General features: G+C 40.0%; 1 protein-coding gene across 1 annotated transcript; it reads left to right on the top strand.

The window, feature by feature from the left end:
• Positions 1-18281: 18281 nt before the first annotated feature.
• On the top strand, positions 18282-19070 carry LOC138080768 (small ribosomal subunit protein eS4, X isoform-like). Its single transcript, XM_068973627.1, has one exon. It carries the CDS (start codon positions 18282-18284, stop codon positions 19068-19070), a length of 789 nt encoding a protein of 262 aa, XP_068829728.1.
• The last annotated feature ends 3720 nt before the right edge of the window (positions 19071-22790 follow it).

The following is a 22790-nucleotide window of genomic DNA, read 5'->3' as shown; positions in this document are numbered from 1 at the left end:
CAACCAGGTGTTCTCAGTACTGAGAATCTAGTGTGTGTGTTGTTGCCAGTGAGCGGTGGGTTTGGGGTTAGAAGATTATAAGATCCCATATTTGTATTAATTCATTCAGCAAATAAATGTCGAACCTTGACTATTCATGCCCCATTAAGAAAAAAAAAAAGAAGAAGATTTGGGTTAGTATCTTGCTTTTGCACAGAGTTGATGAATTAGTCACTGTACCTTTCTGAACATATTTTTATTGTCTGTGAAACAGGTGTCCTGAGAACATTACCTAGATACTTACCTTGACAAGAGAAGGTGAGGATTAAAACAAATAAGGGATGGAAAGTTTTGTAAACTGGGGATGTCATACTATTGCTATCATTCCTGTGGCTTATGGTCTTCAAGGAGAAGGCATCAGTTTTTATCACATAGGGTCTGGATTGTGGGGTGCTGGGTGTTTTATAATCCTCTATGTGTAAGCCAGATGGTGCTCTTGGTAACTTTTTTGGGGGATATATATGAATTTTTTTTTTATTGAAGTACAGTATCTATACAGTATTTTGTTTACACATGTACAATATAGTGATTTACAATTTATAGAGGTTATACTCCATTTATTACAAAAATATTGGCTATATTTTCTATGTAGTACAATATATGGTTGCAGCATATTTTATATCTAATACTTTGTACCTCTCAATTCTCTGTCCCTATACTGCCCCACCTTCTTTCCCTTTCTCCACTGGTAACCACTAGTGTGTTCTCTGTATCTGTTTGACTGCTTCTTTTTTGTTATAGCTACTAGTTTCTTGGCACCTCTTTTTAAAAGCAATTATTTTAGTCAAGTATTTGCAATGTTGTGTTAATTTCTGCTGTACAGCAAAGTGATTCAGTTATGTATATACATACATTACATTCTTTTCATATTCTTTTCCATTGTGGTTTATCACAGAATATTGAATATTGCTACACAGTAGGACCTTGTTGTTTATCCATCCTATATACATTAGTTTGTATCTGCTAATCCAAAACTTTCAGTCCATCCCTTCCCCATTCCCCCTCCCCCTTGGCAACCATAAGTCGGTTCTCTGTGTCTGTCTTGGCACCTGTTTTGAATTGATTTTACTACTTGAATCGCATCAGTAGGCAGCCACTTACTCAATTAGAAGGGCAGTACTGATACTTATGACAGTGCTGACTCTGTTACAAACTCAAGCATGTTTTGTGATTTCAGTTACCACTTGTGCCTCTGACATATGAGAGACATGATGCCAACCACCTGGCTTACATTATTTCATAGAGGACTACTATACAAATGATTCCAGGTCCAAGTGAATGGTGTCCTTTGGAGTTGTGCTGTGCACAATCTGCTTGGCTGTCCATGGAGGACCTGCTTGAAAAACCCATATGAAGTATATTTGCAGACTTTTTGAACAATCTAAGTTAATCTAATTGATGAATGAAAAACAGAAAGAGATTTGGACAAATCAAGTAATACTTTCAAATAATAAAGCCAACAAGAAGTAGAGTCAGAATCCTGAAGTCTATGCTTTTCTCACTATACTAAATGCTATCAATATTTCATGAATTTATGAAATTCTAATGTCCTCCAGCCAAAACAATATATCATGAGCATACCTGTAGTTGAACAAGTTGGGATGTTTGATATTTTGTGACATGGATAATATTTTCATATTGTTTTTGACATGACTGTGGAATGGTTTGTTTTTGTCTCAGTGCATTGCAGCCTCAGAATGGCTTGTCTGATATTGATGTTTGGAGAAATTGTTCATGTCCAACAGGAGAACTCCCAGGCCTAGCTGTGAGGCCAGGCCAACTCTTAATGCTTTTTCCTTCCTCAAGGTAAAAGGCCTGGAGATTGCTAGTATACATACCATTTGATAATGCTTTAAGCCTTCACTGTGTAGCTTAAAATTGAAGCCCCACATTTTGCGATGAAAGAAGGCGAAGGAAACAGAATATACAGAGGTCTTGTGGAGCCATCACTTTGTACTTTATATACTAAGTAAGTTATTGCTGGTTGTAGGTATTTTGTTTAATTAATTTATCTTTGGCCACATCATATGGCTTGCAGGATCTTAGTTACCTGACCAGGGATGGAAGCTGTAGTTGCCCCTGCAGAGTACCTCCAGGGAATTCCTCTGGTTGTAGGTATTTTAAGAGTAACTTTGTATAGTTTATTATAATTAATGCTTTTTCTCAAAGTACAATTTCTGGTCCAGATGACAGTCCCTATGATAAGGTGCTATTTTATTTCTCTTGAATGATTCAAGTCAGCCTTGATGGGAGAAAGTAGCATGATATGATGGGAAAAAAAATGTATGTTGGGTCATGCAGCCATTGGGTTGAGGTCCATGCATAACACAAGGGGATTTTGCTGGATCAAGGAAATGTGGGAGAGTGCTCCAGCCAACTTGATTTTAGAAGGTCAAGAATCTATGAGACTTCCATGCAGAGAGGTTGACCAAAACAAGAATTTTTGAGCGGAGAAGCACATTCTGGTGATATACAAGAGTGGGTGCAATAGTCTTCAAAGTATAGTCATCATGAAAGATATAATATTTGTGAAAGAAGTGTGAGCTCTCCAAGAAAGTGTGTGCCCTGTTGTGTCAGGGGTTCGGGATGAGGCAGTGAGAAATTTTTAAAGAGATCACCAATAAGCTATGGGTTTAATTTATCTGTAGTTTCAGAACAGTTTGTCTTAGGGAAATGGAGGCAGACAAGCATCAGCTGTAAAATAAATTAAGCGAGTTTAGTGAAGTCCCCAAATGTTTTTAAAATGTGGCAGCCAGACTGGAATATATTTCCCTGGGACCACACTCCAAAATAGTGATCTAGTCTATCCATTGTGGATACCAAATCCTCACTGCAACTGTCAGGACTCATCTTGCTCTAAAATATAATTATAACAGTAGTCAAGGTTTTTTTTATTTTTTAAAATTGGAACTTTTGAAAGATGATAGAAGACCCACAGAATAAGTTAACAGACAAGTGACAGATTGGGAGAAGATGTTCACAACGTAAAAGTGACAAGGTGTTAATATCTAGAATGTAAAGGAACTTCAGAAAAATCAGGAAGAAAAAGGTAGAAACTCCTAGGTGGTTTAAAGAAAAGAAGACCAGGCAACCAAAGAAGAACAAATATGAATTGGGTAACACACATAGGAAGAAAAGATCGACCTCATTTGTCATCCGGTAGCTGCAAATTGAAATAAGATACTATCCAACATATATAAGTTCAGCAAAAAAGGACTAATTATAGAACACAGGGTTGATGAGGATGTAGGGAAATAGGAAGCACTCCTAGTGGGAGTAGAAACCGATGCAGCCATTTAGAAGGTGCTCCTTCAGGATTTACTGAAACGAGATACATGCATGCCTGAAGATCCAAAAATGCCACTTCTGTATTTGCTTCAGGAAAACTCATGGGTTTATAGAGCACCTATATGAGAATATCTGTGGAAGTGGGGTAATCTGATTGTCTATCACTAGTGGGGTGGATAAGTGAAAAGAGGAAATGCCTTCTGTGGAGTATTGTGCAGTATTCAGAAGCAGTGAAATAATGGTATATATGGCAGCAGCAGCATGGAATATACAGAGATCTTAAAAACATTGTTGCTTAGTAAAAAAAAAAACTGGAAAAAACAGAGCAAGATACAAAACATAATATCATTTCTAAATTAACCCCCACCCCTACCCCAACATACAAACACACACAAACACACATGGGCTTCCCAGGTGGCTTAATGGTAAAGAATATGCCTGCCAGTGAAGGAGACGCAGGAGACATGAGTTCAGTCCTTGGGTTGGGAAGATCCCCTGGAGGAGGAAATGGCAAGCCAGTCTAGGATTCTTCCCTGAAAAATATCCCATGAGCAGAGGAGCCTGGTGGGCTATAGTTCATGGGGTCACCAAGAGTCGGACACAACTGAGCATATATATATATATATATATATATATATATATATATATTTCATATGCAGATGACACCACCCTTATGGCAGAAAGTGAAGAGGAACTAAAAAGCCTCTTGATGAAAGTGAAAGAGGAGAGTGAAAAAGTTGGCTTAAAGTTCAACATTCAGAAAACGATGATCATGGCATCTGGTCCCATCACTTCATGGCAAATAGATGGGGAAACAGTGGAAACAGTGGCAGACTTTCTTTTTTTGGGTTCCAAAATCACTGCAGTTGGTGATTGCAGCCATGAAATTAAAAGATGCTTACTCCTTGGAAGGAAAGTTATGACCAACCTAGACAACATATTCAAAAGCAGAGACATTACTTTGCCAACAAAGTTCTGTCTAGTCAAGGCTATGGTTTTTCCAGTGGTCATGAATGGATGTGAGAGTTGGACTGTGAAGAAAGCTGAGGGCCGAAGAACGATGCGTTTGAACTGTGGTGTTGGAGAAGACTCTTGAGAGTCCCTTGGACTGCAAGGAGATCCAACCCGTCCATTCTGAAGGAGATTAGCCCTGGGATATCTTTGGAAGGAATGATGCTGAAGCTGAAACTCCAATACTTTGGCCACCTCATGCAAAGAGTTGACTCATTGGAAAAGACTGTGATGCTGGAAGGGATTGGGGGCAGGAGGAAAAGGGGATGACAGAGGATGAGATAGCTGAATGGCATCACCGACTCAATGGACGTGAGTCTGAGTGAACTCTGGGAGTTGGTGATGGACAGGGAGGCCTAGCGTGCTGCGATTCATGGGGTCGCAAAGAGTTGGACATGACTGAGTGACTGAACTGAACTGACTGATATATATATATATATAAATGCAAAACTAATTTTTTAAAAAGTCTACTTTTTTATTTTTGGGGCGCTGGGTCGTGGCCGTTGAGCAGGCAGGCTTTCTCTAGCTGGGGCGTGTGAGGGCTGCTCTTTGTTGCAGTGCATGGGCTTCTCATTGAGGTAGCTTTCTTGTTGCGGAGCATGGGCTCTAGGGCTGGTGGGCTTCACTATTTGAACCTCACGGGCTTAGTTGCTCTGTGGCATGTGGAGTTTTCCCACACCAAGAATTGAACCTGTGCCCTCTGCATTGGCAGGCAGATACTTAACTACTGGACCACCAGGAAGTTCTAGAACTATGGTTTTACAATGACATAAGCATTGTAGCTTTCACTTTTGACTTTCATGCATTGGAGAAGGAAATGGCAACCCACTCCAGTGTTCTTGCCTGGAGAATCCCAGAGACGGGGGAGCCTGGTAGGCTGCTGCTTATGGGGTCGCACAGAGTCAGACATGACTGAAGCGACTTAACACCAGCAAGCATTGTAGGTGATATATGAAATTCAATAGAGTGGGTGCCTATAGGAGGGAGGGAGGATTCTTAGAGCAGGAGTGGGGATGAAAGAGGAAAATGAAATACAATAAGATAGCATGGCTGAGTGGTTAAGTCAGCTGTCTGTATATGAGGTCCCTTACACCACAATTAAAGATGGCAGTTATTCATTGAGAGTGAATGCTTACATAGTAGGAAAAAATTAACATGTCCCATTTATTCTGCTGCCACCTTTAGTGCAAGTAAATATTCAACAAGCAACAAATGGCTATATGAGAAGCAGAACAAGTTATCTTCAAGTAAGGAGTGAATGTGCTGAATCTAGTCTGACCCCAGGCCTCACTGAACCCCATTGCTCCTTCTTTGCTGTCTGTGTTCTCTTGATTCTTATTCTATGTTCTTATCTACTCTTGTGTTACTTCTGTCCTGAGCTGGGATGCTTGCAGAGAGTCTCTCGTCTGAAGCTGCTCAGAGTTCAATATTTAAATAGTGGCTGTAGTCACTGCATTTTGAAAGAGGCTTACTTCTTCCATTGTGTTCTGAGAAACGTCTGTCACCAGTGACTTACTACATAAATAAGAAAGGCATCTACATATTGTACAGCACTATGGGTTTCTCCTGTCGACAGTGAACTTACTGAAACTACAGAAAAGTCTAGTGCCTGTGTTTTTCCAGAAAGAGTGGCCTTCTAGATGGGGTATGAATAAGCAGCTCCTTATTTGTGTAGACATTGTTAGATTATTCTATTCTCTGTGATTGTTCTCAAATGTTGTTGCTGGTTATGGTCTTCTGGTTTTACACTGCTTAACTTGTTGTGCTCATTATCACTTGAGTTATTCCTCTCGTAAAGTATAAAACATTTCTGTTTTCCAGGTCCTCAGCTACCTGCAGAGAATAAGTGAGAAAGTTCCAGGCTTCTTTGGATGTGTTTTAATTTACCCAGCCAACCTTTTAGCATAGGTCTCAGTAAGGGTATGAAAGTAGTCTGGCGGTAATTGCTAATCATGTGATCTTAAGTAATTACTTATTCTCTGAGAGTGCAGGTGCCTTATCAATAAAATTGAAAAATGTACAGCTATGAAGGAATTGAGTGAGAATTGCAGCTAATATATGCACCATACTTGTTACATCTGTTGTTTTTCTGTCACTCAGTCATGTCTGACACTTTGTGACCCAATGGACTGCAGCACGCTAGGCTCCCCTGTCATTCACTATCTCCCGGAGTTTGCTCAGATTCATGTTCACTGAGTTGTGATACTATCCAACCATTTCACCCTTTGCTTCACCCTTTTCCTTTTGCCTTCAATTTTTCCCAGCATCAGTGTCTTTTCCAATGAGTCAGCTCTTCCCTTCAGGTGGCCAAATTATTGGAGCTTCAGCTTCAGCATCAGTCCTTCCAATGAATATTTGGGGTTGATTTCCTTTAGGATTGACTGATTTGATCTCCTTGCTCGTCCAAAGGGCTCTCAAAAATCTTCTCCAATACCACAGTTTGAAAGAATCACTTCTTTGGCACTAAGTCTTCTCTGTGGTCCAACTCTCAGATCGGTGTATGACTACTAGAAAAACTATAGCTTTGACTCTACAGACCTTTGTCGGCAAAGTGATGTCTCTGGTTTTTAATATGCTGTATGGGTCTGTCATAGCTTTCCTTCCAAGGAGAAAGCATCTTTTAATTTCATGGCTGCAGTCACTGTTCACAGTAATTTTGGAGCCCAAGAAAGAAAATATTCACCACTTCCATTTTTTCTATTTGCCATGAAGTGATAGGACTGGATGCCATGTTCTTAATTTTTTCCATGTTGAGTTTCAAGCTAGCATTTTCACTCTCCTGTTTCACCCTTATCACTTCCTGCCATTAGAGTGGTATCATCTTCATATCTGAGGTTGTAGATATTTATCCTGGCAATCTTGATTCTAGCTTGTGATTTCATCCAGTCTAGCATTTTCGCATCAGGTATATGGAGAGATTCCCTGGTGGCTCAGACAGTAAAGCATCTGCCCACAATGCAGGAGACCTGGGTTTGATCCTTGGGTTGGGAAGATCTCCTGGAGAAGGGAAATGGCAACCCACTCCAGTACTCTTGCCTAGAAAATTCCATGGGTGGAGGAGCCTGGTGGGCTACAGTCCATGGGGTCACAAGGAGTCAGACACGACTGGGTGACTTCACTTTCTCTATGGAGAAGGAAATGGTAACCTAATCAAGTATTTTTGCCTGAAGAATTCCATGAACAGAGGAGCCTGGCAGGTTACAGTCCAAGGGGTTGCAAAGAGTTGGACATGACTGAGCAACTGTCACTCACTCACTCGTTCTGCATATCAGTTAAATAAATAGTGTGACAGTATACAGTCTTGTGATAATCCTTTCCCAATTTTGAATCAATCAGTTGTTCCATGTCCAGTTCTAACTATTGCTTCTTGACTGCATATAGATTTGTCAGGAGATGGGTAAGGTAGTCTGATATTCCCATCTCTTGAAGAATTTTCCAGAGTTTGTTATGATCCACACAGTCAAAGGCTTGAGCATAGTCAATGAAGCAGAAGTATTAAAAAATATTTTTCTGGAATTCCCTTACTTTCTTTATGATCCAACAAACATTGACAATTTGATCCCTGGTTCCTTTGCCTTTTCTAAACCCAGCTTGTACATCTGGAATTTTTTGGTTCACATACAGTAGTACGTGAAGCCTGACTTGAAGGATTTTGAGCATAATTTTACTAACATGTGAACTGAGCTCAATTGTATGGTAGTTTGAACATTCTTTAGCATTGTCCTTTTCTGAGATTGGAATAAAAACTCACCTTTTCCAGTCCTGTGGCCCCTGCTGAGTTTTACCTGTTACTGGCCTCAAATAATGCTGGCTAGTACTGTTATGGACCAGAGCTGTGTTTGGTTTTCCATAACATGACTAAATTAGATCCATCTGCAGAGTGATGTATTCCCTGACTAAAATACAGAAAATACAATGCCCGAGTCGTTTGTTTCTCGCCCACGCTGCTGATGATTGTCTTTCCATGATTGTCTTTGTCAGCTCTTAGGGAAAAGTCTATCATTACCATGGGAGGTGGTGATTTGTTCCTGCTTCAAGAAACAGCATCACTTTTTTTTTTTTTCTCAAATTGTCAAATACATCAAACTTTAATAACTTTACCTCCAGGGAGATTTTGGTTGTGATAGAGGAGTCCCCTGCTACTCATATCTATTGTTTCTTCAACTCTCGAGTTATACTTCTTCCTTGAAATGAGGGGGAGGTTGACACATTCTAGACTGAATTGCAAGTCTCCACAGAAGAGTAACCAACCCCCATGATCTGGAATGAAAAGGCAGTAAAGATTTCAATGACAATATAACATAATGACTAAGCAAAAAAAGTCACTGGTATCTTAGTGGAGGCCTGGCAGAATTTCAATGTCATATATCCAGAGGCCATTCATTTGAAAATTTCAATTACTTCTGTTTTGGTAGATTAAAAAGGTATATAACTTACAGCATAAAAAAAGAATTCTCCACTTGTCTCCTGTTCTTGTGTTTTTTTTCCCCACGTCTCACCCCCCACTTTTTTTTTTTTTTAACTAAATTGGTACTTTTTGTTATATGCAAATTTTGTGAACTACCAAAAGGAGGTTCATGATTTGCCTTATTGGCCTGCCTAGAGCCATCTCTTTGGGGACAAGCCCCTCTCTCTAGTGTTGACTCTGTCTCCAAGAGGACCCCTCCAGCTGCTCACAGAGTGTGCCTTCTCCGTAGTACTGGCCCTATGTTCATGATTCAGAACATCTTTGAAATAGGAAGCAGGGACTGACTCAGTTCCAGGCTTGTCATTTCCTCTCAGATACTTGATACAATGCCAGTGGTCTGCCTCTTTGTTCAGACAGTCATTTATTCCAGTCTGCATTCCCTTAGCATATAACAGACAGTGCAGGGGCAGGGAGCAGGGACAGCTAGTAAGAAATATGGTTAACAGTGAGTTAAATCTGAGCCAAGATTAAGGAAATGCAGACAATCTGGAGAGGAGAAAGCTGCAGGTAAGTAATTTGCACTTCAGCTCTGTGAGAAATTAATACTTGATTGTTCTGTGGCACTGTTCTTAGGATTTATAAGTTTCTTAATAAACCCATTCCCAGCTTCCTGAGAAGAGACATCCAGCTTCTGAAACCTGCTGACCATGGGAGAATATATAAAAGTATGCATGTTGGTTTGCCTCGACTTTTTAATGTGCCAGTTGTAGTCATTAAGTGCTGCTGGAAGACGAGAACATGCAATCAGAGAGACTTGCATCTGACTACCAGCCTAATTAATGTGGAGTGACTGCAGCACTAAAAAGACTGATTTCTTCCTCAATTTGCTAATATGTGTTTTTGTTTCTTCTTCTCCATGCTCAGGCCTGAGTTTCAAGGGTAAGGTGTTATCACTGTCACAAGGAGGTCACTCCACTGCACCCCCAGAGGCCCCAGGCTGTTCCTCTCTCCTGGAGATCTTTACCTGTTTCTTCCCCTTCTTGGTTTACGGGCCTGCTGTTCTCTTTTGTGTGTTTCCAATCTGATTCTATCTCAGATTGGTAGATTCACTTGCCTTATTTCTTGATTCCTGTGTCTTTCTGCTACCCATGCATCCATCTTGATTTTGTGACCATCAGTTCCAGAGCTTAGCCAGATGAAATGTTCTGAGGACTTGGGGGTTCCTCCTTGATAGAATATGTCATTACATGACTACTGCTGAGAACTCACAAATAACCTTGGCACATGAGAGCGTGTGCTGGAAAGACTGGTCTTGAGTCCAGTTGTAAATCAGTGACAGTCACCACTTTGCTTTACCATGCTTTTTTTCATTGTCTTTCAACCTTAGGATTCCCAGCTAAGCTTCTAGACTTTATCTGACTCATTTTTATTTCTTTTTCAGTTTTTAAAATAGACTTTTAGGGAGCAATTTTAGGATTTGTAGATCAATTTTAGCAAAACTGAGAAGAAGGTACTTACAAAGAATTACCACATACCCTTTGTTCCCATTATCAACATTCCCCACCTGAGTGGTATATTTGTGACAACTGACGAACCTACACTGACGCATCATAATCACCCTATGTCCATAGTTTACCTTAGGGTTCACTCTTGGTGTTCATATTCTATCTCTTGACAAGTGTAAAATGGCATGTGTCCATCATTATAGTACTATATAAAATGGTTTTGTTGCCCTAAAAAATCCTCTGTATTTCACCTGTTTATCCCTATCTCTCTCTAACTCCTAATAACCACTAATCTTTTTTAACTCCATAGCTTTGCCTTTTCCAGGAATTATATGGTAGGTAGTCATTTCAGATTGGTTTCTTTTATTTAGTATTCTGAATTTAAGATTCTTCCATGTCTTTTCATGGCTTGATAGCTCATTATTTTTTAGTGCTGAATAATATTCCATTTTTAAGTGAAGAGGAACTAAAAAGCCTCTTGATGAAAGTGAAAGAGGAGAGTGAAAAAGTTGGCTTAAAACTCACCATTCAGATAACAAAGATCATGGCATCTGGTCCCATCACTTCATGGGAAATAGATGGGGAAACAGTGGAAACAGTGTCAGACTTTATTTTTTGGGGCTCCAAAATCACTGCAGATGGTGACTGCAGCCATGAAATGAAAAGACGCTTACTCCTTGGAAGGAAAGTTATGACCAACCTAGACAACATATTCAAAAGCAGAGACATTACTTTGCCAACTAAGGTCCGTCTAGTCATGACTATGGTTTTTCCAGTGGTCATGTATGGATGTGAGAGTTGGACTGTGAAGGAAGCTGAGCACCGAAGAATTGATGCGTTTGAACTGTGGTGTTGGAGAAGACTCTTGAGAGTCCCTTGGACTGCAAGGAGCTCCAACCAGTCCATTCTGAAGGAGATCAGCCTTGGGATTTCTTTGGAAGGAATGATGCTGAAGATGAAACTCCATACTTTGGCCACCTCATGTGAAGAGTTGACTCACTGCAAAAGATCCTGATGCTGGAAGGGATTGGGGGCAGGAAGAGAAGGGGACGACAGAGGATGAGATGGCTGGATGGCATCACTGACTCAATGGATGTGAGTTTGAGTGAACTCTGGGAGTTGGTGATGGACAGGGAGGCCTGGCGTGCTGCAATTCATGGGGTCGCAAAGAGTCAGACATGACTGAGCGACTGAACTGGACTGAATATTCCATTTTAGGGATGTACCACAGTTAATTTATCCATTTACTTATTGAAAGTTACTCATGGTTGCTTCCAAAAATTGAATAGGTCATCAATAGAGCTTCTATAAATGACTTGCAACCTCTAGAATTGGGAGAGAATACATTTTTGTTGTTTGGAGTCAACCAGTATGCAGTCCATTGTTTAGACAGCCGGAGGGAACTCACAAAGATTTTGGTCCTGAAAAGCATGTTATTGCTATAACAAATACATGGAAAGATGGAAGGGGTTTTGGAATTGGGTAATGAGTGTGGGGGCTTACCTCTGTGGCTCAGTGGTAAAGAATCCACCTGTCAATGCAGGAGATGTGGTTCGATCCCTGGATTGGGAAGATCCCTGCAGAAGGAAATGGCAAGCCATTCCAGTATTCTTGCTTGGGAAATCCCATGGACAGAGGAGCCTGGTGGACTATGGTCCATGGGGTTTCAAAAAGTTGGACACCGCTTAGCAACTAAACAATAAAAACAAACAATGATGGATGTAGGCTGGAAGAGTTTTGAGGCATCTGATAGTAAAAATCTAGATTGCCTTGAAGAGATTGTTGATAAAAACATGGACATTAAAGGTAATTTTGGTGTGAGCTTAGAAAGAGAGAGGAAAGCTGTAGTGAGAGCTCTATTGTCTTAGAGACTGTATACAGTTATGAACAGAATGTTGCTAGAAATAGGAACATTAAAGTGCTTCTGGTAAGATCCCATATGGAAACGAAGAATGTGTCACTGGACGCTCAAGGAAAGGAGATCCTTAATATAAACAAGCAGAGAACTTGTCTGAATTATGGCTCTGTCATCGGTGGAAAGTAGAATGTGTGAATGACAAACATGGATATTTAGCTGAGGAGATTTCCAAACAAAACACGGAAGAGATGATCTGACATGTCTTTGCTGTTTACGGTAAAATACTAGGGGAAAAAAAAGATAAACTGAGGAAAGCATTCTGCCTCAAGACTATAACATGGAAATTCAGCTTGAGTTTCCAGGCTGTTGGCCTGCCTTACAAATTTTAAACTTGCCAGTCACCACAGTCCTGTAAGCCAATTTCTTTTCTTTTCCTCACTGAACACCACACAAATGTGATTTGCACATTCTATGTGAAATATTTCTGAACTTGTGCCGGTGAGCAAAGATGAGGCCTTTCCTCTCAGGCCTGTTACTGAAATGTGAATGAACACAGATTTGCACACTGTTGACAAATCATTTTTAGCCCCTGTTTCAGTAGAGCTGTCACCTTTTCCTAAGATGCTCAGCTGCAAAGGGCAGTTGGTATCAGCGTCCTCCCTCAGTGCTAAGTCAATATCTTTTTATTTTTTTATTTTTTATTTTTTTTTACTTTTTTTTTTTCACTTTATTTTACTTTACAGTACTGTATTGGTTTTGCCATACATTGACATGAATCCACCACGGGTGTACATGTGTTCCCAAACATGAACCCCCCTCCCACCTCCCTCCCCATAACATCTCTCTGGGTCATCACCGTGCACCAGCCCCAAGCATGCTGTATCCTGCGTCGGACATAGACTGGCGATTCGATTCTTACATGATAGTATACATGTTACAATGCCATTCTCCCAAATCATCCCACCCTCTCCCTCTCCCTCTGAGTCAAAAGTCCATTATACACATCTGTGTCTTTTTTGCTGTCTTGCATACAGGGTCATCATTGCCATCTTTCTAAATTCCATATATATATTTTAGTATACTGTATTGGTGTTTTTCTTTCTGGCTTACTTCACTCTGTATAATTGGCTCCAGTTTCATCCATCTCATCAGAACTGATTCAAATGTATTCTTTTTAATGGCTGAGTAATACTCCATTGTGTATATGTACCACAGCTTTCTTATCCATTCATCTGCTGATGGACATCTAGGTTGTTTCCATGTCCTGGCTATTATAAACAGTGCTGCAATGAACATTGGGGTACATGTGTCTCTTTCAATTCTGGTTTCCTCGGTGTGTATGCCCAGCAGTGGGATTGCTGGGTCATAAGGTAGTTCTATTTGCAATTTTTTAAGGAATCTCCACGCTGTTCTCCATAGTGGCTGTACTAGTTTGCATTCTCACCAACAGTGTAGGAGGGTTCCCTTTTCTCCACACCCTCTCCAGCATTTATTGCTTGCAGATTTTTGGATCGCAGCCATTCTGACTGGTGTGAAGTGGTACCTCATTGTGGTTTTGATTTGCATTTCTCTAATAATGAGTGATGTTGAGCATCTTTTCATGTGTTTGTTAGCCATCCATATGTCTTCTTTGGAGAAATGTCTATTTAATTCTTTGGCCCATTTTTTGATTGGGTCATTTATTTTTCTGGAATTGAGCTGCATAAGTTGCTTGTATATTTTTGAGATTAGTTGTTTGTCAGTTGCTTCATTTGCTATTATTTTGCTAAGTCAATATCTTAAAATAAATATCTTTATTATATGTATACTTTGGCCACCTGATGTGAAGAACTGACTCATTGGAAAAGACCCTGATGCTGGGCACAATTGAAGGCAGGAGGAGAAGGGATGACAAGAGGATGAGACAGTTGGATGGCATCACGCAACTGATGGACATGAGTTTGAGCAGGCTCTGGGAGTTGGTCATGGACAGGGAAGCCTGGCATGCTGCAGTCCATGGGGTTGCAAAGAGTTGGACATGACTGAGTGACTGAACTGAACTGAACTGAATGATTATATGTATATACATGTGTGTGTGTATTATCATTCAAATGTGTATATATATATATATATATATACACACACACACATATAATAAAAGAGATTTATTTTATGGACATATGGTGGCATACACACACACATACACACACATAAAGATATGTCTCATATTTTACCTTATATTATATAATAGATATTGGAGAAGGAAATGGCAACCCACTCCAGTATTCTTGCCTGGAGAACGCTACAAACAGAGGAGCCTTGTGGGTTACGGTCCATGGGATTGCAAGAGTCAGACACAACTTAACGACTAAACTACTAGCACCATATAATAGAAATGTTCTGTCTGTCTTATTGATTTTGTTCTTTGGAGAATACCAATTGATCAGTTGATAGAATGTTAAATGAGACAACGCATGCAAAGAATTTAGCATGGTTCTTGTGTATACTAAGAGGTCAATAAATGATAGTATGACTTTGTTATTCAAAGTCAAAGATAGAGGAAGGATCTCTAATTTTCTAGAAAGGCTGTGGAGAAATTGAACTAAAACTAGTTCTCTCAGAAACGAAACAAAACAAAGCAAAGCAAAAACACAAAAACTCCATGATGTCTATTAACCATTCTCATCAGGGTCACAATAAAATTTTTTCCTGTAGGTCAGCACTGGAAAGGAAGATAAATCTGATGGAGGATGAGAATCTTAGCAGCTCTCAGATATTCTGTTTGGAATGTTAAGTTATTATTTTACATTTCTGAGGGAACATCAAAGCCCTTAGGATAAAAAGACCATTAAGGTAGATTAGGTTTCTGTTTTTTTTTTTTTTTTTCCTTTCTGTAAATAGCTTTGTTACTTCATATAGCAATGCACTACATTAGTCTTGTTTTTGAAATTTATTTTAGTTGGAGGTTAATTACTTTATAATATTGTGGTGGTTTTTGCCATACATTCACATGAATCAGCCATGGGGGCACATGTGTTCCCCATCCTGAGTCTCCCTCATACATTAGCCTTTCTTAAGCATTTAGTACCCTATAATTTTAGTAAAATATGGTTACCAAAGAGACATTTCCAGAGATATCTGCGTCATCAGTGTATTTATTATTCCCCAAAGTTCTAGCCAATGCGGTAACCCAAGTAACAGAAATAAGAACGATAACATTTTCAGAGGAAGACAGAAGTATTATTTCCAGATGATATAATTTTCCTTTAGATCTAATGTATTGTCATTAAAACACCAAAGACAATTTACAATGAATTTTAAAAATGTAACATGTAGTTCTCAAGGTCGTCTAATGGACGAAAGAAATGAGAAAATAGGAGTAATGTGTGGGAGGGTGTACCTTATTAGATATTAAAATGTGTCATAAAACCATAATATACTAAAATAATGTGACACTGGTGCAAAGATAAGCAGGCATAGCTTAAACAAAATAGGATCTGGAAATAGATCTTAGTATATTTTGTAGGGAAGGGATATATGTATACCTATGGCTGATTCATGTTGAGGTTTGACAGAAAACAACAAAATTCCATAAAGCAATTATCCTTCAATTAAAAAGTAAATAAATTTAAGAAATGCTGCATAAAAGTACAACTATGACTCAGTGAGGAAATGTTTCATTCATTCCAATGAGTATTTTTGAGCAACTCTTTTTTTATTGGAGTATAACTGCTCTGTAATTTTGGAGTTCTCACTGAAGAAGATGAATGCACATCCTTCTACTCCACCATCTTGCACTAAGTTGGACTGGAGTGAGTGAATTTAATTCTAATGACCATTATATCTACTGTGGGCAAGAATCCCTTAGAAGAAATGGAGTAGCCCTCGTAGTCAAGAAAAGAGTTCAAAATGAAGTACTTGGGTGCAATCTCAAAAACAACAAAATGATCTCTGCTCCTTTCCAAGGCAAACCATTCAATATCACAATAATCCAAGTCTATGCCCCAATCACTAATGCCAAAGAAGCTGAAGTTTAACAGTTCTATGATGACCTACAAGACCTTCTAGAACTAACACCAAAAAAAATGTCCTTTTCATCATAGGGGACTGGAATGCAAAAGAAGAAAGTCAGGAGATACCTGGAGTAACAGGCAAGTTTGGCCTTGGAGTACAAAATGAAGCAGGGCAAAGGCTAAAAGAGTTTTGCCAAGAGAACACACTGGTCATAGTGAACACCCTCTTCCAACAACATAAGAGATGACTCTACACGTGGACATCCCCAGATGGTCAATACCAAAATCAGATTGATTATATACTTTGCAGCCAAAGATTGAGAAGCTCTGTACAGTCAGCAAAAAAAAAAAAAAAAAAAAAAAAAAAGACTGGGAGATGACTGTGGCTCAGATCATGAACCCCTTATTGCCAAACTCAGACTTAAAATGAAGAAAGTTGGGAAAACCAGTAGACCATTCAGGTATGACTTAAATCAAATCCCTTTTGATTGTACAGTGGAAATGACAAATAGATTCAAGGGATTAGATTTGATAGACAGAGTGCCTGAAGAACTATGGACAGAGGTTTGTGACACTGTATGGGAGGTGGTGATCAAGACCACCCCCAAGAAAAAGAAGTGCAAAAAGACAAAATGGTTGTCTGATGAGGCCTTACAAATAGCTGAGAGAAGAAGAGAAGTGAAAGGCAAAGGAGAAAAGGAAAGAAATACTCATTTGAATGAAGAGTTCCAAAGAATAGCAAGGAGAAATAAGAAAGCCTTTCTCAGTGATCAATGCAAAGAAATAGAGGAAAACACTAGAATGGGAAAGACTAGAGATCTATTCGAGAAAATTAAAGATATCAAAGGGACATTTCATGCAAAGATAGACACAATAAAGGACAGAAATGGTATGGACATGACACAAGCAGAAGATATTAAGAAGAGGTTGAAGAATACACAGAAGAACTATACAAACATAAATAACCAGTGCAAGTTTGATGCATGAGGCAGGGCACTCAAAGCTGGTGCTCTGAGGCACCAGGGGTGCTCTGAGGGGAGGGAGGTGGGAAGGGGGTTCAGGATGAGGGGATTCATGTTGATGTATGGCAAAAACCACCACAATATTGTAAAGAAATTGTCCTCCAATTAAAGTAAATACATTAATTAAAAAAGAAGATCTTAATGACCCCGATAACCATGCTGATGTGATCACTCACCTAGAGTCAGACATTCTGGGATGCGAAGTCTAGTAGGCCTCAGGAAGCAACACTACCAACAAAGCTAGTGAAGGTGATGGAATTCCAGCTGAGCTATTTCAAATCCTAAAAGATGATGCTGTGAAAGTGCTGCACTTAATATGCCAGCAAATCTGGAAAACTCAGCAGTGGCCACAGGACTGGAAAAGGTCAGTTTTCATTCCAATCCCAAAGAAAGGCAATGCAAAGAATGTTCAAGCTACTGCACAATTGCACTCATCTCACACACTAGCAAAGTAATGCTCAAAATTCTCAAAGCCAGGCTTCAATAGTACATGAACCATGAATTTCCAGAAAAGGTAGAGGAACCAGAGATCAAATTGCCAACCTCCGTTGTATCATAGAAAAAGCAAGAGAGTTCCAGAAAAACATCTACTTCTGCTTTATTGACTATGCCAAAGCCTTTGACTGTGTGGATCACAATAAACTGTGGAAAATTCTGAGATGGACATACCAGACCACCTTATCTGCCTCCTGAGAAATCTGTATGCAAGTCAAGAAGCAACAGTTAGAACTGGACATGGAGCAATGGACTGGTTCCAAACTGGGAAAGGAGTAAGTCAAGGATGTATATTGTTACCCTGCTTATTTAACTTATATGCAGAGTACATCATGAGCAATGCTGGGCTGGATGAAGCACAAGCTGGAATCAAGATTGGTGGGAGAAATATCAATAGGCTCAGATATGCAGATGACACCACCCTTATGATAGAAAGTGAAGAGGAACTAAAGATCCTCTTGATGAAAGTGAAAGAGGAGAGTAAAAACCTGGCTTAAAACTCAACATTCAGAAAACTAAGATCATGGCATCCGGTCCCATCACTTCATGGCAAATAGATGGAGAAACAACGGAAACAGTGACGTGACAGACTTTATTTTTCTGGGCTCCAAAATCACTGCAGATGGTGACTGTAGCCATGAAATTAAAAGAGGCGCTCTTTTCATGCTTAGCGCAGCCACGGCTCGGGGTCCCAAGAAGCACCTGAAACGCGTAGCAGCTCCAAAACATTGGATGCTGGATAAACTGACTGGTATGTTTGCCCCTCGTCCATCTACTGGCCCCCACAAGCTAAGGGAATGTCTCCCCCTAATCATTTTCCTAAGGAATAGACTTAAGTATGCCTTAACTGGAGATGAAGTAAAGAAGATTTGCATGCAGCGTTTCATTAAGATCGATGGCAAAGTCCGCACAGATATAACCTACCCTGCTGGTTTTATGGATGTCATCAGCATTGATAAGACTGGAGAGAATTTTCGTTTGATCTATGACACCAAGGGTCGCTTTGCTGTTCATTGTATTACACCTGAGGAGGCCAAGTATAAATTGTGCAAAGTAAGAAAGATATTTTTGGGGACAAAAGGAATCCCTCATCTGGTAACCCATGATGCTCGTACCATCCGTTACCCTGATCCCCTCATCAAGGTGAATGATACCATTCAGACTGACTTGGAGACTGGCAAGATTACTGATTTCATCAGATTTGACACTGGTAACCTGTGCATGGTGACTGGAGGTGCTAACCTGGGTAGAATTGATGTGATTACAAACCGGGAGAGACATCCAGGTTCTTTTGATGTAGTTCATGTGAAAGATGCAAACGGCAACAGCTTTGCCACTCGGCTCTCGAACATTTTCGTTATTGGCAAAGGCAACAAACCATGGATCTCTCTTTGCCTTACCATTGCTGAGGAGAGAGATAAGAGATGGGCAGCCAAACAGAGCAGTGGATAAAACGATCGCTATGTGATGTGATTGGAAAGGTCTTTGTAATTAAAGATAATACCAAGTGAAAAAAAAAAAATAAAAGAGGCTTGCTCCTTTGAAGAAAAGCTACGACAAACCTAGACAGCATATTAAAAAGCAGAGATATTACTTTGTTGACAAAGGCCCATCATGTCAAAGCTATGATTTTTTCTGTAGTCATGTATGGATGTAAGAGTTGAACCATAAACAAAGCTGAGTGCCGAAGAATTGATGCTTTTGAACTGTGGGATTGGAGAAGACTCTTGAGAGTCCCTTGGACTGCAGGAGATTAAACTAGTCAATCTCAAAGGACACCAGTCCTGAATATTCATTGGAAGGACTGATAGTGAAGCTGAAGTTTCAATACTTTGGCCACCTGATGTGAAGAACTGACTCATTGGAAAAGACCCTGATGCTGGGAAAGATTGAAGGCAGGAGGAGAAGGGGAGGACAGAGGATGAGATGGTTGGATGGTATCATCAGCTTGATGGACATGAGTTTGAGCAAGCTTTGAGTGTTGGTGATGGACAGGGAAGCCTGGTGTGCTGCAGTCCATGGGGTTGCAAAGAGTCAGACACGACTGTGTGACTAAACTGAAACTGAGACTGAATTGCTTTTCAGTGTTGTGTTAGTTTCTGCTGTACAACAAAGTGTGTCATCTATGTATATATACATATATTCCCTTCCTTTTAGACCTCCCCCCATCCCATCCATCTCGTGATATAGCTCCTGTTTAGAACAGTATGAATGTTTTTCAAAAAACTAAAAATAAGACTGCCATATGGCCCGGCAATCTCACTATTAGGCATATACTCTGAAAATCATAATTCAAAATGATACATATACCCCAGTGTTTATTGCAACACTAATTTTAATAGCCATATTAAAATAAATAAATTTATATTAAAAAAATTTAATAGCCAAGAGATGGAAACAACCTAAACATCCAATGACAGATGAATGGATTAAGAAGTGATGGTATATGTATACACAATGGAATATTACTCAGCCATAAAAAGAATGAAATTACATCATTTCTAGTGATGTGAATGGACCTGTCATACAGAGTGAAATGGAAAGAAAAACAAATATCATATATTCATACATGTGTGTGGAATCTCATAAAAATGGTACAGATGAACCTATTTTCAGGGCCGGAATGGACATGAGCAACTTTCTTAAGTCTGACACTATGCTAAGTTCAGAAGCTATAACCATGAATTATGGTATGTATTAAGATTTCAAGGAGTCTCTAGGGGAGACAGATGAGATAAACTTAGAAAATAGGGATCAGCAAGCAACATAATGGAGTCATCACAAGGAATGTGAAGAAGGACTCTTAACCCAACCTCTAGGATGTAGGAAGCTTTCTTTGTGGAAGAATATGTAAGCTGGGACCTGAAGGGCAAGCAGGAGGAAACCAATCCCAGGTGAAGGGATTCTCAAGGGTGATCCAAAATGAGCCAGCTTCAGGGAGAGCATGGCACACCTGGGGAGCCACAAATCATTGAGTCTGGCCTAAACTGGTATTGCAGAGAGAGTTGGGAGAGTGTGGGAAGACAGATTTGGAGTCTTCGGAAGGGCTATAGTCAGGTTGTGTGCTCACTAAGGAGATCGTCAAGAGGTTCTGGAGAATGAGTGGATATATACAGGAAGCACTGGGAAATGTGGGGATAACTTCTGGAATTCTAACTTGGGTCACAGGGGACATAGTGATGGGGAGAAGCTTGTTTGGAGGGGGAGAAGGCAGTGATGAATTAACTTGAGTACCTGTTGCACATTTAACTGATATGTGTGTATTTTGTTATTCAGTAATCATTATTGGTTAACACTTTAAAAGAATTTATTGAACAAATGCAAAAATGGATTCCCATTAAATTGGAAAAAAAGACTAAAAAATCTAGAGTGTTCTGATAGTACTGATTTTCAGATTACAAATAAATTTTAGTGAGTAAAAAATTCAGGAATAAAGGGGATCAGCGGTACTTTCTTAGGTGTTTAGTTACCATTGCAACTGTCCTGATGGTTATGGTGACCCAGTATTGTTTCCTAGGGATATGGAGGGTCAGAGAAGCTTCTCTGAGAAAATGTCATTAAAGCTGAGATCTGATGGATGGAAGGTGTTACTTGGGTTGAGTGGGTAGAAGGTGGATCATTTCAGAAAGAGAAAACAGCATACGCAAGGGGCCTGAGGTGAGAAGGAACATTGCCTCTTTCAGGGCCTGAATGGAATTTTGAATAGTTAGAACCTTGACTGGGTGGGAGGTAAGGACCAAATCTTGCAGGACCTGGTGACTCCATTAGAGAAATTTTGATCTTTATCCTAAATGCACTAGGAAGACAAGCTAGGGTGTAACATGCGTGTTTGCGCTTGTGTTTAGTCGCTAAGTTGTGACCGAATCTTTGTGACCCTGTGGACTGTAGCCTGCCAGGCTCCTCTGACCATGGAATTTTTCCATGCAAGAAAACTGGATTGGGTTACCATTTCCACCTCCAGTGGATCTTCCTGACCCAGGTATCAAACCTGTGTCTCTGTCTCCTGCGTTGGCAGGCGAATTCTTTACCTCTGAGCTACCCGGTAATGTTTTAAAAAGCTTACTCCTTCTGGCTGAGTATAAAGAAAGGGCTGGAGGGAGGTAAGGGGGAGATGGGAGGGGCAATTAGAAGTTCATTTCAATAGTTGGGGAGATAGCACAAGAATTAGGATAAGGTCAGCAGACAAAGGCAGCCTTAGGATCACTACTAGCCTTCAGGTTGTGCAGCTGCACAGTTGTTGTTCAGTCACTAAGTAATGTCCAACTCATTGTGACTCCATGAACTGTACTGGAAAAGGTCAGTTTTCATTCCAATTCCAAAGAAAGGCAATGCCAAAGAATGCTCAAACTACCGCACAATTACACTCATCTCACATGCTAATAAAGTAATTCTCAAAATTCTCCAAGCCAGACTTCAGCAATACGTGAACTGTGAACTCCCTGATGTTCAAGCTGGTTTTAGAAAAGGCAGAGAAACCAGAGATCAAATTGCCAGCATCTGCTGGATCATGGAAAAAGCAAGAGGGTTCCAGAAAAACATCTATTTCTGCTTTACAGACTATGCCAAAGCCTTTGACTGTGTGGATCACAATAAACTGTGGAAAATTCTGAAAGAGATGGGAATACCAGACCACCTAACCTGCCTCTTGAGAAATCTGTATGGAGGTCAGGAAGCAACAGTTAGAACTGGACATGGAACAACAGACTGGTTCCAAATAGGAAAAGGAGTATGTCAAGGCTGTATATTGCCACCCTGCTTATTTAACTTCTATGCAGAGTACATCATGAAAAATGCTGGACTGGAAGAAACACAAGCTGGAATCAAGATTGCTGGGAGAAATATCAATAACCTCAGATATGCAGATGACACCACCCTTATGGCAGAAAGTGAAGAGGAGCTAGAAAGCCTCTTGATGAAAGTGAAAGAGGAGAGTGAAAAAGTTGGCTTAAAGCTCAACATTCAGAAAATGAAGATCATGGCATCTGGTCCCATCACTTCATGGGAAATAGATGGGGAAACAGTGGAAACAGTGCCAGACGTTCTTTTTTTTGGGCTCCAAAGTCACTGCAGATGGTGACTGCAGCCATGAAATTAAAAGATGCTTACTCCTTTTGAGGAAAAGTTATGAGCAACCTAGATAGCATATTCAAAAGCAGAGACATTACTTTGCCA

Source organism: Capricornis sumatraensis, chromosome 6 (assembly GCF_032405125.1).
Source record: "Capricornis sumatraensis isolate serow.1 chromosome 6, serow.2, whole genome shotgun sequence".
In the NCBI taxonomy this organism is placed as follows: domain Eukaryota; kingdom Metazoa; phylum Chordata; class Mammalia; order Artiodactyla; family Bovidae; genus Capricornis; species Capricornis sumatraensis.
The sequence above is the reverse complement of the archived record's forward strand: the minus strand, read 5'-3'. Positions and strand labels throughout refer to the sequence as shown.